General features: G+C 36.9%; 2 protein-coding genes and 1 pseudogene across 2 annotated transcripts; 2 read left to right on the top strand and 1 right to left on the bottom strand.

Annotated features, from left to right (window-relative positions):
• Positions 1 to 1,755: 1,755 nt before the first annotated feature.
• Positions 1,756 to 3,482, top strand: LOC136064595 (plant-specific TFIIB-related protein PTF2-like; annotated as a pseudogene).
• A 362-nt stretch (positions 3,483 to 3,844) lies between these two features.
• Positions 3,845 to 6,020, top strand: LOC112033327 (plant-specific TFIIB-related protein PTF2-like). Its single transcript, XM_065766528.1, is given in 4 exon segments — positions 3,845 to 4,372; positions 4,374 to 4,696; positions 4,698 to 5,742; positions 5,805 to 6,020. Coding segments are annotated over 4 exon segments (1,827 nt in total). The 5' UTR covers positions 3,845 to 4,129.
• Positions 6,021 to 12,681: 6,661 nt separating this feature from the next.
• Positions 12,682 to 13,551, bottom strand: LOC136064594 (FCS-Like Zinc finger 17-like; the record flags this gene model as incomplete). The annotated part of the gene is made up of 2 exons (XM_065766527.1): positions 12,682 to 13,069; positions 13,235 to 13,551. Coding segments are annotated over 2 exons (534 nt in total), but the record flags the coding sequence as incomplete, so codon positions are not given.
• Between the last annotated feature and the right edge of the window lie 3,564 nt (positions 13,552 to 17,115).

Here is a 17,115-nt window from a genome sequence, read left to right as displayed (position 1 = left end):
ACCAACCCAATACAGTCTATACAGAGCAAAACCAAACCCTAATACAGTCTATATAGAGAAAACCAAACCCCAAAACAAACTCCAATACTATGTTTAAAAAAAAAAAAAAAAACCCCAATACAAAGCTTCTGTACCAAAACCAAACCAAAAGAACCCCAATACAGAGCCTCTGTACCAAAACCAAACCAAAAAAACCCCAATACTCGCTCGTCGCCGTCGTCGTCACTCACCCTTGTCGTCGTCGCTTGTCGCTCGCCCCTCATTGCAGATCGCTCTACTCCGGTGCTCAATGCTTAGTGCTCGGTGCTCCTTCCCTCAAGGTATTTCTCTCTCTTTTCCTCTCAAAAAAAAAAAAAAAATCTAATTATTCAAATTCATAACTCATTCAATCCATTCCATGTATAAAAATAACCTATAATTTTTTTTTTTTAAATAGTACTATGAGAGATATTGGGGCCATGAATTCTCCTAGATGGCGCTGTAGTAGCAACAGCTCTGTCCTACTTGGCAGTTTGGCTCACAGTCGCAACAGGTATCATATATCCATTGCTCTCTGTCTCACTTTTTCAATTTTTTCTGCTCTATCATCATTTCACACTCACTCACTTTATTATTTTCATCTCAATATTCTCAAATTTCATTTTATATCTCACAAATTCCTTTTTGGTTTTTCATTTTTTTAGTAGAAAATATTTGTAAAACTTCATGTATTTGCTTTTCTTTTTTTTTCTTTTTTTAAGATTCTATATAATTTAAGTTTATTAATGATTACCCTAAAAAACATTTCTAGTGCTACCACTGGTTGATGCATGACCAACCTTCCAGATTCAATATTAATCTTGCTCTTTCTTATCATTTGCTATCTGTGGGGAAACATATTATTAAAAAGGTACCATAAGGTGAATGAAATCTTGAGATTACCTTTGTCAAAGGGTAATCCAAAAGATAAACTAGTTTCCATTCATTTTATGAACTTCATAGTGTTAAGAAAGGGTATCATTTATTTCGGCCATAGATGTCTGATAATCAATCTATGATCTGATAATCAATTAAGATCTAGTTCACTTGTGAGCTCTAAATCTTTATGAACTATATTATGGAAACTGAAGCGCCCTACTAAATGTTTGATCCTCTTATGGAAAATAATTCACAATGTTTTATATGTTAAAGCTGAGTTGCAAAAGAGACATGGCTGCTGTGTCTTTTGTGAAATTAGCGAAGAAACTGCTGCATCATCTTTTTCTGTTATATCCTATAACAAGAGTTAGAGAAGTATGGTTTGCATCTAATTGTGCACTTTGTTGGTGCCCATTTTTTAACGTCATGGGCCAACAAACAAGGTCCTTGGGCCCGATGACAAAAGCCCATGAAGGAAGGAGGAGTCTAGCCGATCAATTGAGAAGAAAAAGCTTGCTGCAGAAAACAGGGTCCGTGAAGGGCCTAAGACATAACGGGAAGGCAGAAAAGAGGAGGCCCATTAAAAAAGAGGGAGTCTTTGACTATAATTAAGGTGCTATTATCTTTATTCGGAGTGTTTTGTTTTGCCATGGACGAGTGAGTGAGTTCATCTTAAGTCATTCTGCAGGGTGCTTTGGGCCTCAATCCAGCAAAGGCTCATTCTGCGGGACCAGGCCCAATCTTGCCGCTGTTTAGAATTTCATTTTAGCCTTTTTCTTTTCATTCCCTCTGGTCTCATTTTAGCCTTTTGCTTGGGTTCTAAAATTGGGTTATTGGCGGGACTGATTTGAATGCTAATGTAAGTTTGGTAGTCAACAGATCATAGTCACAATTCACACACTATCAAAAAGTTAACGTAGTACCCAAAAATCAATCACTAACCAAACACACCCAAGAACCATAATTCACAAAACCCAAAACCTAAACACTCCAATTTTAATCTTTCGCACAAAAAAACAATGTCAGGCTGCTGCAAACACTGCGGCAGCAATTCCATTGTCCACGACGACATCTCGGCGAACCTGTTCTGCTCCTCGTCTCAGAACCTGTCTCAGAATTCGACGGCTTCGATGCCCAGATCGGCCGTCTCAACGGCCCAGAAGGCACCTTTGTCCGTGTCGGCACTTCAGGTACGGGCACTCAATACTCTTACAAAGAAACGAAAATCTACAATGCCCAAAACCCCATTGATGACTTTGTCTACAAGTTTGCTTTTATCTCCTTCCAAATGTAGTGACATCAAGACTATGATTGCCCAAATAACCGAAAACGAGTTCGGTCAAGGGGATTGGTTCCCAATTCTAATGGGGGCTTGTGCTTATGTTGTTATGTGGAAAGATAACAAGTCTTTGCCGATTGCCGAGGTGGCTTCGGTTGTAGGATGTGATATTTATGAATTAGGTAGGATGTTTATTCGTGTGGTGGATTTTTTGGGCTTAAAAGGGTCAGAAGAGTTTCTGGAGTTTGATATTGTTGTCGCGTTCGAGAGGGCAGCGAGGAATTGTGGGAAGTTTTCGGGTTTGGGAAGGGATGTTGTTGAGAGAATGCGGAAACAGGGTGTTTTTTTTTTTATACAATGCGCGGTGCAGTGGTTCTTGACGACGGGGAGGAAGCCGTTGCCAGTGGTGGCGGAGTTGAATGAGGTGGATTTGAGGATTGAGGATGTGGCGCTGGAGGTTCATGCTGCGGTGTCGACGTGTAGGTTGAGGTATAAGGAGTTGTTGGAATCGCTTGTGAAAGTTGCGCAAGTGTTGCCTCGGGGGAAGGATGTTACGGTTAAGAATGTTGTTAGGAATGCGCCGTTTGTGATTCAGTATATGGAGAGGAAGTTGATGGGGAAGCATGGTTAGAAGAGGAAGGTGGTAGAGGAGAAGGGTGGTGGGATTGATTTGGGAGATGCGGTGAGTGAGTGTTTGAGTAAAAATGTTGAGCATGGTACTAGTGGGAATTGTGTGGAAAATGATTCTCTGTATTTTGAGCCTGAAGAGAATAGGGGGTTTGTAAGATCCAGGGGTGAGTCTTTTGATCGGGTGAAGATTTCCCATGAATGTTTATCGTTGATTTACACTGAATATTTGAATGAGATGGGTCATGAAAAGTTTATGGAAGGGAGTGGTGAGGTTCCTCAAAGAAAAGGGATGAGAGGGTTTGAGTTTCTTGCATGTAGGGATTGGTGGGAGGGAAAATCAGAGCTGAGCAAAAAGCTTTTACTCAAGCAAATATTGGAGAAAGATGTAGGATTAGACGCTCTGCCAACATCATTTGTTAATGGTTGCAAGGTTTATAAGAGAAGGAAAGAAAAGATAAATGCTGCTAAGTTGCGAATTAGTAGAATTAAGCATCCATTAGGAACTGATTTGGGTGAGGGTGGTGATATTGGCCTTTCAGAATGTGTAAATGCTGGGAAGAAGAGAAAGGGAAAACGAGTTAAAGATATTGATTGGGAAGATTTTATTGTCTTTTGTGAAATTAGCGAAGAAACTGCTGCATCATCTTTTTCTGTTATATCCTATAACAAGAGTTAGAGAAGTATGGTTTGCATCTAATTGTGCACTTTGTTGGTGCCCATTTTTTAACGTCATGGGCCAACAAACAAGGTCCTTGGGCCCGATGACAAAAGCCCATGAAGGAAGGAGGAGTCTAGCCGATCAATTGAGAAGAAAAAGCTTGCTGCAGAAAACAGGGTCCGTGAAGGGCCTAAGACATAACGGGAAGGCAGAAAAGAGGAGGCCCATTAAAAAAGAGGGAGTCTTTGACTATAATTAAGGTGCTATTATCTTTGTACGGAGTGTTTGTTTTGCCATGGACGAGTGAGTGAGTTCATCTTAAGTCATTCTGCAGGGTGCTTTGGGCCTCAATCCAGCAAAGGCTCATTCTGCGGAACCAGGCCCAATCTTGCCGCCGTTTAGAATTTCATTTTAGCCTTTTTCTTTTCATTCCCTCTGGTTTCATTTTAGCCTTTTGCTTGGGTTCCAAAATTGGGTTATTGGCGGGACTGATTTGAATGCTAATGTAAGTTTGGTAGTCATCAGATCATAGTCACAATTCACACACTATCAAAAAGTTAACGTAGTACCCAAAAATCAATCACTAACCAAACACACCCAAAAACCATAATTCACAAAACCCAAAACCTAGACACTCCAATTTTAATCTTTCGCACAAAAAAACAATGTCAGGCTGCTGCAAACACTGCGGCAGCAATTCCATTGTCCACGACGACATCTCGGCGAACCTGTTCTGCTCCTCGTGCGGCCTCGTCTCAGAATTCGACGGCTACGATGCCCAGATCGGCCGTCTCAACGGCCCAGAAGGCACCTTTGTCCATGTCGGCACTTCAGGTACGGCCACTCAATACTCTTACAAAGAAACGAAAATCTACAATGCCCAAAACCTCATTGATGACTTTGTCTACAAGTTTGCTTTTATCTCCTTCCAAATGTAGTGACATCAAGACTATGATAGCCCAAATAACCGAAAACGAGTTCGGTCAAGGGGATTGGTTCCCAATTCTAATAGGGGCTTGTGCTTATGTTGTGATGCGAAAAGATAACAAGTCTTTGCCGATTGCGGAGGTGGCTTCAGTTGTAGGATGTGATATTTATGAATTAGGTAGGATGTTTATTCATGTGGTGGATTTTTTGGGCTTAAAAGGGTCAGAAGAGTTTCTGGAGTTTGATATTGTTGTGGCGTTCGAGAGGGCAGTGAGGAATTGTGGGAAGTTTTTGGGGTTGGGAAGGGGAACAGGGTGTTTTTTTGATACAATGTGCGGTGCAGTGGTTCTTGACGACGGGGAGGAAGCCGTTGCCAGTGGTGGCGGCCGTGTTGGTTCTGGTGGTGGAGTTGAATGAGGTGGATTTGAGGATTGAGGATGTGGCGCTGGAGGTTCATGCTGCGGTGTCGACGTGTAGGTTGATGTATAAGGAGTTGTTGGAATCGCTTGTGAAGGTTGCGCAAGTGTTGCCTCAGGGGAAGGATGTTACGGTTAAGAATGTTGTTAGGAATGCGCCGTTTGTGATTCAGTATATGGAGAGGAAGTTGATGGGGAAGCGTGGTTAGAAGAGGAAGGAGGTAGAGGAGAAGGGTGGTGGGATTGATTTGGGAGATGCGGTGAGTGAGTGTTTGAGGAAAAATGTTGAGCATGGTACTAGTGGGAATTGTGTGGAAAATGATTCTCTGTATTTTGAGCCTGAAGAGAATAGGGGGTTTGTAAGATCCGGGGGTGAGTCTTTTGATCGGGTGAAGATTTCCCATGAATGTTTATCGTTGATTTACACTGAATTTTTGAATGAGATGGGTCATGAAAAGTTTATGGAAGGGAGTGGTGAGGTTCCTCAAAGAAAAGGGATGAGAGGGTTTGAGTTTCTTGCATGTAGGGATTGGTGGGAGGGAAAATCAGAGCTGAGCAAAAAGCTTTTACTCAAGCAAATATTGGAGAAAGATGTAGGATTAGACGCTCTGCCAACATCATTTGTTAATGGTTGCAAGGTTTATAAGAGAAGGAAAGAAAAGATAAATGCTGCTAAGTTGCGAATTAGTAGAATTAAGCATCCATTAGGAACTGATTTGGGTGAGGGTGGTGATATTGGCCTTTCAGAATGTGTAAATGCTGGGAAGAAGAGAAAGGGAAAACGAGTTAAAGATATTGATTGGGAAGATTTTATTATTGAAGCTCTTCTCCTCCATGAAGTGAAAGAGGAGGAAATTGAGAAAGGGCATTACAATACCTTGCTGGACTTGCATGTGTTTAATGGTGGAATTTTGCCAGAGGTTCCTGTGTGGAAGGTAATGCTGCTAAGTTGCGAATTAGTAGAATTAAGCATCCATTAGGAACTGATTTGGGTGAGGGTGGTGATATTGGCCTTTCAGAATGTGTAAATGCTGGGAAGAAGAGAAAGGGAAAACGAGTTAAAGATATTGATTGGGAAGATTTTATTATTGAAGCTCTTCTCCTCCATGAAGTGAAAGAGGAGGAAATTGAGAAAGGGCATTACAATACCTTGCTGGACTTGCATGTGTTTAATGGTGGAATTTTGCCAGAGGTTCCTGTGTGGAAGGCATAATAGCTGGAATGAACTTTTGTGCCTTTTGCAACTGCACAATCAAAGAGACATTTTTCAGCCAAAATTTTTGTTCAAATTTATACTGTGAGAAGAATTCAATAGTTTATTTGACACCCAATTTTGTAAATCAGTACATCCATATATATAAGTTCTGTTTGGAAAGATTCTTTCAATATATGTGTCAACATATATATATATATATATATGTTTCTGCAATTTGATGTGGTTGAGTGTATCTCTCTCTCTCTCTCTCTCTCTCTCTCTCTCTCACACACACACACACACACACACACACACACTTTTGAAACCACCAATTACTATGGAGTGATAGGAGGCAACAATTATTATGCTTAGTATTAGGTAGTGTTCTGTATATTTTGGCATTGACATAGGAGTTATTTTTGAAACATTGGTAAGGGACATGGAAAATGCACTTATATTTTCTGTAAGCCATGTAGAGTTGTTACCATTTTCTGTAAACTAACGTTAGTTTCAACATCTAGGTTTTCTTCTCTAACTCCCTATCCCTCTCCTCTCCATTTCAAGTTGCAGAATCAGATTATTCAAAAACTTGTTTTTTTCATTCAGATTCTCATTGAATCAAATCTTAGTATAACTGCACTACTTGTCTGGATTAGTGAGGCTTGTGAAAATCAATTTGAATTTGCTGTCTCTTTGTATTCTGACTGTGTTGATGAATAAATATTGATTTCTCTATTTTGCTTTGGATTCAAGAACTATTAGTTTATCAATTGCTGAGTTACTACGCGATTGTTGATATATGTGTTAATTTATATTGTTTGTTGTTTTATTGTGTGGAAAATGCTTGGGCACTCTTTTTGTCTTTGTTTGTAGTATTTGGATCTAATGTGTATTAGTTTAATAATTAATTTGCTTCAGATCTGGCTTTTTAATTTTTAATTATCAGAGGTTTGAATAATAAGGGATGACGAAACACAATGTCTCAAGTAGCTCTGGTCATTGAATTTAAATTAGAATCAATAACAACTCCCAACTAGGAGTTCATTTGCATTCCAAATTTCAACTTTCATCGAACTAACTAACTAACTAGTTACAATAGGATTTGGATGCAACAACTTGAAATGCCCTGCATCACAAAGTTTTGAAGACCATGAAAGAACCATCCTAGAACTGAAGATGTCTTTTGTTACTTCCTTGTTTGGTGGCTTCCTTTGTTGTGTTTCTTTTCTTTTTCGTCTCTTTAGAGTTTATTGATCATTGTACTCTACAAATATGATTGGTGGTCTCTAGTATACTCCACTCTTTTTCAATAAATTACTGTATTTAAAAAAATAAATAAATTAATTAAAAAAATAAATAAATAAATAAAACATATAGTGATAGTTTTCCTTGATTCATGGGAACATGCTTTCTTGAATTTAATGTTTTGGGCCTTTGTAAACCTTTTTCTTTAACCCAATTCTCTTTAACATGAATTTAATGTCTGATTGATCTTAACTTATCTAAATGGTGGTTGCAGAACTTCCCTTGTCAAGAAGTTGAAAGGCATAACAAGCCAGAGGTTGAACTAAAGTATGTTCTTTTGTTTCCATTTAATCTTAAATACTCTTTCTTGTTCTGCTCCTTTTAGAATAGGTTATGTTTGTAATAAGGAAATGTTTAGCTATTGGCAAGTTGGCAACAGATGAAAAATACTTAGAAAGTAAACAGCATGTAAACATTGCCTAGACTGTTGCAGATCTTTTTAGCATTCTATTTGCCTTTACAGAACCATGGAAGCATTGCTTTCCTTAAGCTAATTATTTGAGTTAACTAGAAAACTGAGTTTCTGAAGCAAATTATTCAAGACTTGGGACATTTCTCTAGTTCAAATTTGACTCCTTTAACTATTTGCTTTAGAAGTTGGTCCTGCCTTGTGAGTTGAAGCCATATTGCTGGTATAATAGAAAATACTTTTTTCAATAGGTTACAAACACACCTGGTGGGTCTTTAACCCATGTCCTCACCCTGCACCTTGCACTTACGAGGAGCAGAGGTGCCATTTCAATTAGAGCTCTTTGGGATATAAAATAACATACATCACTTCAGAATCTTAAAAGCAAAGCCCCAGGCCCATCCACATTCAAGAGGACTTTCTAGCCAAAGAAAGTGTTCACAGTAACCATTTGGGTCCTTTAGTAGATTGATTTTAAGTCTAATTATATTTAGTAGGAATTGTGGTCCACAAATTTCAGATTATGGTTCGTAAAATCCCTTTCTATAGTTCTTATTTTCTTTGATTCTTGTTTTTCCTCTTTTTTCTTTTCCTTTAATGTCTCCACTATTACTCACACTTCTGGTGGTTTACTCAATAACCACATTTCAAAACACCAAAACAGGGTTTGAAACCACCTGTGTATTTGAACTGTGTCCTCTTTTAAAAGAAGATAACTTATTAAGTAAAGGTTTAATAATATTCTATTGATTTCTTGGTCCAAAATCTAATCTGGTCCAAAACTACCCTGAGATAATATTGGAGTCTAATTGGAACCCTACTTACTGATTGGCATCACACACCACACACACCCACACATATTACAGCCATCCACATGCATATACAAATTTATTCTATTGTATCTACATGTACTGATGTGGTGAATTAAGGTTTAGGAGGATATTTTGGGATCTAGGGTCTTGAGTTGTAGAAGAAAGGGTGATACGTTCTTGTGATTCCATTCATATATCAACCATCCAATCAATGAATTCATTGGTTACCAAAATATTGTGCTGTGGTCTTCCCTAATAACATCTACCCTTTTTGTGGGTAATTTTGTTTGTTGTTTGTTTTTTTTCTTTTTTCAAATTATTATATCATACTAGAATAACATCAACACAAGCTGAAAGGTGTTCATAGCTTGTTAGATACAGAGATTCCTTAGAGAAGAGATGTAATCTTTGGCATATTGAGCAATATGTAAAGCCTGTGTGAACCATCTATATTATCTCTGCCTCATTTCTCAGTGGAAATTCCATCATTTGATCTCTCTCTCTCTCTCTCCCATCCCAAGGGGGGGGATGGGTACACCATGATTTTTATTTTTGGTTTTGAAGGGGAAGCTTTGTTCTTTCTTGTTTCTTTTTTTCTTGTAGTTCTTCATCAGACCATAATTGTGACTTTGGTGGATCTAAACAGAACTTCTATCTTGCTATGCCAACCTGTTAATTATATGATTCATTTCTTTGTGGCCAAATATTTTGGTTGAGATGTAATTTGACATCAAATTGATTTATTGTTAACTATAACATCAAGACTGTCAAAGGATGATAGTTTTAAAGTGGTATGTGCTCCGGTTGTTCATATCTATGAAGTGCATCACGGCAAATGTGGTGGACAGAAATAATGGACGAATTGTTGTAACGGCTTCAACAGTTGAACATTCTATCAAGGACTCACTTGAGTGTGGTCGATCTTGCAATGCAAAGGCAGCTGCTGTTATTGGAGAGGTGTTGGCTATGCGACTGAGGGTGGAGGGTCTTGAACAGGGGCAGGGCAGAGGGATTCATGTTGATTTAAATAAGGAAATAGAGAAGAAAGGCTTTAAGAACCGCACTAAGATTTGGCCCATTGTCAATTCTCTTAGGAACAATGGAGTCAACTTATTCTGGATGATGATGATAACAGTACTTCCCAGCCAAGTTAATAAAAAAAAGTTCCTGCATTTTTCCTCTTGGTATTATATATAGAAGTTAGCTTTACAAATGTTTTGTGATAGAAACTTTTGTTTTCTTGCAAAGAAGAAAATGGATAAAGGAGCATATCTTTAGAATTTTAAATTTGATATGTAGCAAAAATGTTAATAGAGGTAGTTGGCTAATCTAGCTGGTAATTATAATTCTCACTTTTGCTTTACATCTACATCTTCTATTTTGAAACCATAATTCTATTCACCTATCTTGAAATAGGATAAAATGGGCCTAGGCTCTGCCTCTGTTTACAGGGATGTTAATGAAGGAATGGGCCTGAGCTCTGTCTATATTTCTCCTAGGCAAGTCACATAATTCTATTTCTCCTATCTTGAAAAAATGTAAAATATTACTGAAATGTGGTGGTCTGTCTCTATGTGATCTTCAAATTTTAGATATTAAGGATAGCATGGGGTTATTGCGTATGGGAATTCACAACAACATACTTGAGCTGTCATGGACATTTCACCTCATCTCATGAAGAATCTAACTTGATATTGCTTTCTAGCTAAATCAACTAAAATTCTTCTAAGTGAAATTGGCATGAATTGATGAAAGTGGCTGAAAATGCTATTGGAATAATAAATGAAACTAAAAAAGTTGGCTTTATAAATTATATGCACATTCAAAGAAATTTCGAATTGTCTTGTAATCAACTAGACTTTTTTTACCTTGCTGTGATGGGAAGGGAAAAAGTACAAGAATGGATCATGGAAAATGCCTTTAAAAGAAACTTCTTTCGTTTTCATGGCTTTGCCTTTTCCACACAAGTTCACTAATACCCAATACAAAAGGTTATTTGTGTGATTGTGTGAGCCTCAATTTGTCACGAACTAATTATAATAGCGCTATGAATACACTTATTTCTCATAAGAATTACAAACCAAACTTTTTCTCTTGGTGAAACTTTCACATAATAAGAGATGTGGAAACTTCAAAGAAACATGGAGGAAGAGAAGTGGAAAACAGAGCGTCCTTGATTGCTTGAATAAATTACAAAATTACTCTGGCAGAACGATAAGGATTATGATAAATCCATCCTGATTATTTGTTCTCTTACATGTTTTATGAGTGGTTTTTTTTTTCTTTTTTCTTTTTCACATGTAGAGATAATTATTAATCTCATCAACCGCCAAAAGAAAATTTGTGGCTATATATATCTTACTACTAGCTAGGGTGTTACATTGAAGTTGCATGGGATATATTAACTTCTAAGTTCTCCAAATGAAATTCCTTAGTTCTATTACATCATTACATGCAAAAGATACTAGCAAGATATTTGTTGTTTTTAGACCACTTAAAAATTAAAATTGATACCCTCTCCCCTTTTTTACTTGAATTAACTACTACAGTAATAATTTTGGACAATGTATTAGAAGAAATTAGTTTAAGGACAATTTTGATTTTACCTAAATTATATGATACCATTAGTATTTGAGAAAGTAAAAATGTTTATATGTGGAAGCATTGGAGCCACCTAAAGGCCTAAGGATGTCATCAAATCATAGTTTTTTTGTGCATCCAAATAGAGATGTGTTTATTACACACAGTCTTACACATATCCTATTTTTGAACTAAAGCCGTGACTTGAAGTCACAAATTTGAACTTGGAAGTCACAATTTCAGCTATTCTCCAAAAAATAAAAAGTCACAATTTTAGTTAAAAAATGGGGTGTTTAAAATTGTGTAAAAACTTATGTGCAACAATTATTACCCTCTAAAATAAGGTTTGTGGTGGTTTATTTAAGGAGAGACTTTGGGTGAATTGCCACCATTTTGGGGGACCAACCCACATGGGCTGTGCTATTATCTTTTTTTGCAGTGTTTTGTTTTGCCATGGACGAGTTCACCTTGAGTCATTCTGCAGGGTGCTTTGGGCCTCAATCCAGCAAAGGCTCATTCTGCAGAAAGGACCAGGCCCAATCCCTTGACCCACCAGCCTTTGTCCAAGCAAAAACCAATAGCACTCTGACACTAGTGCTTTGACAAAAAAAGTCCCCATCACACTTAAATATAATTTATTTGTTACAGCCTCAATTTATTGGATTCTGGCTAGCTAGACCAGTAGATTAATGCTTATTTTGAGGATTTAGTAGCTAACTCTCATTTTATTGTAAAACTTGTTGGTGTTTCATGGTCTGTTTGAATCTTCAGGAGTAAGGTTGCATACGGAGGGATGACTTTCTTAACCGAATTCTATATATAGCTGTGTGTAACAGATCGAATATGGGCCACTAGTTGTGAAACTGTTTTGACAGCATGGAAGGTTTTAGTAAATGTAATGGCTACTAGTAGGAATCAGAAGTCTTTGATTATGGGAGTTATGTGGGACGGAAAGCTATTTTGTTGGTTGCAGGTGTTAAAATCAGAAGAGGGAAATTTGGTGAGGTTGCTTTCGAATGTAGGGATGGCTGTTTTTGTGGAAGTGCAAAATCAAAGCCTGAAGCTCTTTTAGCAGCAAGCACAAGGGGATTAGTCTTCCCTCTCTGCCTTTTCCGAGTCACGATTTGTGTGTAACAACAAGGTCCATAAAAACGTAGCTAGTGATCACACTAGTTCAAAATCGTTAGCACATACTAGACGTCCTCTCAATATAGCAGTACTCTAGCATACACATATGCTTATTCCTTAATCATTTCCAATCACAAGACGTAATATCTTAATAGAAAAATGGTTTGTTTTTGGTACCGCGCGATTAGTTGGTCTCTATGTGGCAACCATGTAAGAATGGTGAAACACGCTACTGCCAAATTCTTGCATATTGATAAATGATAATCGTAGCAAAATATCTTTGAGGGGCTCCACTTAAGACTCTGGATTTGTGATGGCCTTGTCTTGTAGTGACAGACAAGAAAAGAAAGTGACATATAACAAGGATAAGTGATATTTATCTTACAATTGAAAGGGAAAGAAAAGAAATTGAGCACTTTTTTCTTTGGTTGAGAAAAAGCTCTAATTCAAATCATCCTTATCAGCTTGTTTTATCATACTCTTGAATATTGAAAAAATAGTACTACAGCAGAAATTTCATCTGCTTACGACATATAACAAGAAATTCCAACTCTTTCACTTTCCCCTTCCCACTCTACATCATCTTCACTTGCAAATGCACAATATATGATTCTAGCTATGAGACTATTGCCCAATTTATTTGATATCGGATTGGCCTAGGCTCATGTCTCTGACGTATTTCCTCTAGGAGGATTTGAGTCTCACGTCTGTCACTATTGCAACAATGTCTATAATATGCCACCATGTTCTTCGTAGAAGTTTCTAATTCTCTCATTTCATCCAATACAATTTGTCTATTCCGGCACTCTATACTACAAAAGCCTTGGTCACCCCTGCATTAACATAACATCAATTATTTTGATTGATATTCATAGCACAAAATTTAGTAAAGGGCAAGACTTAAATATAGTAATGAACTAACATATTTTACAAAATACTATCATACTAATAAGATAACTGTCACTCTAATTAACAAGAAATGTAATAAGATTAATTACCTGTACATGTACACATCCTTATCAAGGCTTAGTTTCTTGTCACATAGGTAACACATTTTTAGAACGCTAGATTCAAGAGAATTTGTATGAAGATGAATTAGTGGGAATTGAGAGGTGGGTTGGGTTAATTTCAATGCGGATTTGACAAGGATATTGGATTCACCATGTGAAATCTGTGTAAGGATTTGTAACCCAACAGCTAATGAAGTGTGGTTGTTTGAGATTGCATGGCCTGCATAGCTGGATTTATTATGCTGTTTACTCTGCTTATTAACCTCATCTTCCATTTTGAAGGGACTCTTGAACTTTAGAAGCGTTTTGTTTGTTATGCAGATTAGAGAGAGAGAGAGAGAGAGAGAGAGAGGAATTTAATGAAATTGTGAAGTGGATAAGTGAATGATATTCAAAGGCATTAGGTACACACTCAGAAAAATAATGACACAAGGAAAACGACATGTTTTACTGTTGTTGGTACTGTTTTTGCTTCCCACGTGCTTCATTTTGTTTTGTCTGTAATAATTTTATAATCTTTACCGCGTTTGCATTGCATGCTTTGTCTAAAGGCTAAAGTTTAAACAAAAATTATATTGTAAGAAATTATTAAAGGACCCAAGAAAAAAAGGACGAAAGAAAGAGTGAGAGGGATTCAGGGACTTTGTTTTACGAAAGGGAAGACCATTGGCTTCGAAATCCAATTGCTGTCTCGGTCGTGCTGTTCCTTCTTGGCTAATGCAGAAAAGGAAGAAAGAAAGTGAAGTATAATGCTGTAGAATGAGAAAATAGTAAGATATGAGCAAATTGGTTATATACTAATGTTAAATATTAGTATTGATACATCATATTGAATATGCTAGTATGGATGCGGAAGCAAAAACATAAAGTATAGAATACAATAACACACGAAGGTTACGTGATTCAGCCTAACGGCCTACATTCACGGAGGAAACCCTAAAAGCCTGCATCAATAATATATTATAGTATAGTACAAATCCTGTGTTACAATAAATCATAACATGTGTATATATAGTAGACTAAACCCTAGACTAATAGATTTCTAGTACAAGTAAAAGACTTGGCTTGCACACAAAGTAGAATTAGACTTGGGCCTATACTAATGGGCTAATATATCTCTAACACCCCCTCTCAAACTCAAGATGAAATCTTTATGAAATCTTGAGATTTGATAAGGTTGAGAAGATCCCTTAAATGAAGTTTGGCTTTGTGACGGTAGTTTGAAGAAGACAATGGTCTTGCAGTGTTGATGCGACTTCTAATGGTGACATGACTATACTAGAGAGTTTTGACGGCAGTAGTAGGAAGTCAAAGAAGATGAACGCAGCGAAAAAACACCGAGGAAAACAAAAATTGCTCTTAAATATACCGCAAGGACAGAAAACAATAGCCACAAGAAGGTGGCTCTAATACCATGTTAAATATTAGCATTGATATACCATGTTGAATATGCTAGTACGGATGCGGAAGCGAAAACATAAAGTATAGAACACAATAACACATGAGAGTTATGTGGTTCAGCCTAACGGCCTACATCCACGGAGGAAACCCTAAAAGCCTACATCAATAATATATTATAATATAGTACAAATCATGTGTTACAATGAATCATAATATGTGTATATATAATAGACTAAACCCTAGACTAATAGACTTCTAGTACAAGTAGGAGACTTGGCTTGCACACAAAGTAGAATTAGACTTGGGTCTATACTAATAGGCTAATATATCTCTAACAACTAGTACATTCTTGGTTAAAATAAATTTTGGCAATTTCAAATTAATTTAGTTTTGCTATCAATTTGATTCGTAGTATTTCAAATTTTGTTATTTTAATCCCCAAGTACACAATTGTTTGAGGTAGTCTTTTTTCTTGCAAGCAATGCATGGGACTCATGACTTTATTAATTCTTGTTGATAGTTTTATATATGGTAAAACACTATTTTGGTCCTTAAATTTTACCAAAATTTTATTTTTTATTCCTAAACTATAAGAAGTTTATTTTTTGTCTAACTATTAAATAGTTCGTCTTTCATTCCTAAAATATTGGAAATAATTTTTTTATGTCCTTAAAATTTAAAAATATATTTTTCATCCCTAAACTATGGTAAAATATTCTTTTTCATCCTTTTTTTTTTTTTTACTAAATTTAAAAAAAAAAAAAAAAAAACTCTTTATAAAGTAAGGGATGAAAAAAAATAAATAAATTATTGGCAATTGCATTTTATCTAGACGATTCCTTTATAGAGTTGATTCCACTTGCGGCTCTACATGTATTGTTCATTGCACACAAAAAATAAAGATTATACTTGCAAAAAAAAAAAAAAAATGTTTATATACACAATTATTTTTAAGTTAACATGATTTGACCTCCCTAAAAAAATATTGAACATCCACTTGAGAATCTCAAGAATTTGGATGAAACAAAAGTAGAGTAATGCTAACATCTATGACATTTTTACAACAAACTCTAGATGGCAAGCTATTACAAGTTTTAAACTGGATCCACCATTGACATCACATTTTTATCTATTAATAATAGCTTGACACCAAAAATTTGTTGTAAAAATATTGTAGCCTGTAGCATTTCTAACAAAAATAATCTTTGGCCCTCAAACATGATTCTTAAACCCTTAAACAAAATCATAATAAATAAAAGTCCAAAATAAATAATAAAAATTAGTCCAAATTGTTGTGAAAATATAAACCCCGTTGCACAAGATTAAAGAAGAGAGAAGGAAAATAGACACAATGAATTTATGTGGTTCAGCAATATGCCTACTTTCACAGGCGGCAACAGAGAAAGTTCCACTATGCGCAAGGAGATTACAGTAGTAGCACAATAGTACTATTACCAAACCCAAACCCCAAATACACCATTGACTCTCTCACATAGAATAGAGCACCTTATTGTATTTGCGCTAGTTTTATAGCTAGCCTTTCTCTCACTTGTACAATATTATTCCTCAAGTCATAACATGGTGTACGTACACACACACTTACACTTAGGGGTGTCCATGAGTTGGGTCGGTTTAATTTTGGGCTCAACCTAGATTCGACCCAACGGAATTAGGTGGCAAAAAAGAGCACCCGCCACTGACTAAAGAGGAGATTGGATCGGATCGAGTCAGTTGTCAAGTGAGGCAGATCGAGTTTTAGTCAAAATTGAAGGTAGCGAATCTTGGCAAAGATGCGATCAAAGATGGTAAACCTGGGCAGAGCTACACACAGCGAAGAAAGATTTGGGCTCGGAGAAGACAAATCGGGGTACGAAGAAGACAAATTAGGGTACGGTGAGGGAGATTAGGGCACAACGAGGGAGATCAGGCATGGCGTAAATAGATTTGAGCATGGTGAGGTGGGAGATCAAGCATGACGAAGTTAGATTTGAGAACAGCAAATGCAAATTTGAACAGAGTATCTAACGGTGAATGTGGTGGCAGTCGGGTCGATTTGGATCGGGTTTCAGATGGAAGCACCACCACACACTGCCAAGGCGCTAGGTCAGCCAACAGTCGGCTTGAGTCCAGGTAGTTTTGTCGAGTGGTTCGGGTGGCGGTTTCCGGTGGATAACCCTACCACACTAACAAAGTCAGCTAATGTATCCTAGTACAACTAGGACTTGATTTGTTTGTGTCATGATGTATAACTCCAAAACCAAATATGACATGGTTTCCTACTTCCACTAGAGCAAACTAAGGGTTCGTTTGAATACCGCTTATTTTGCTGAAAACTGAAAATATTGTAACGAAATAATTTTTAAATATGTGAATAGTATTATGGGACCTATTTTTTAATGAAAGTTTGTGTGAAAAAAGCGGTTTATGAGTCGTATGAACAGTATACAGGACCCATTGAAAGACACATT

The sequence above is a fragment of the Quercus suber genome, unplaced genomic scaffold, assembly GCF_002906115.3.
Source record: "Quercus suber isolate HL8 unplaced genomic scaffold, Cork oak 2.0 scaffold_714, whole genome shotgun sequence".
Lineage (NCBI taxonomy): Eukaryota > Viridiplantae > Streptophyta > Magnoliopsida > Fagales > Fagaceae > Quercus > Quercus suber.
Note: the sequence above shows the minus strand (reverse complement) of the source record. Positions and strands in the feature narration are given on the sequence as shown.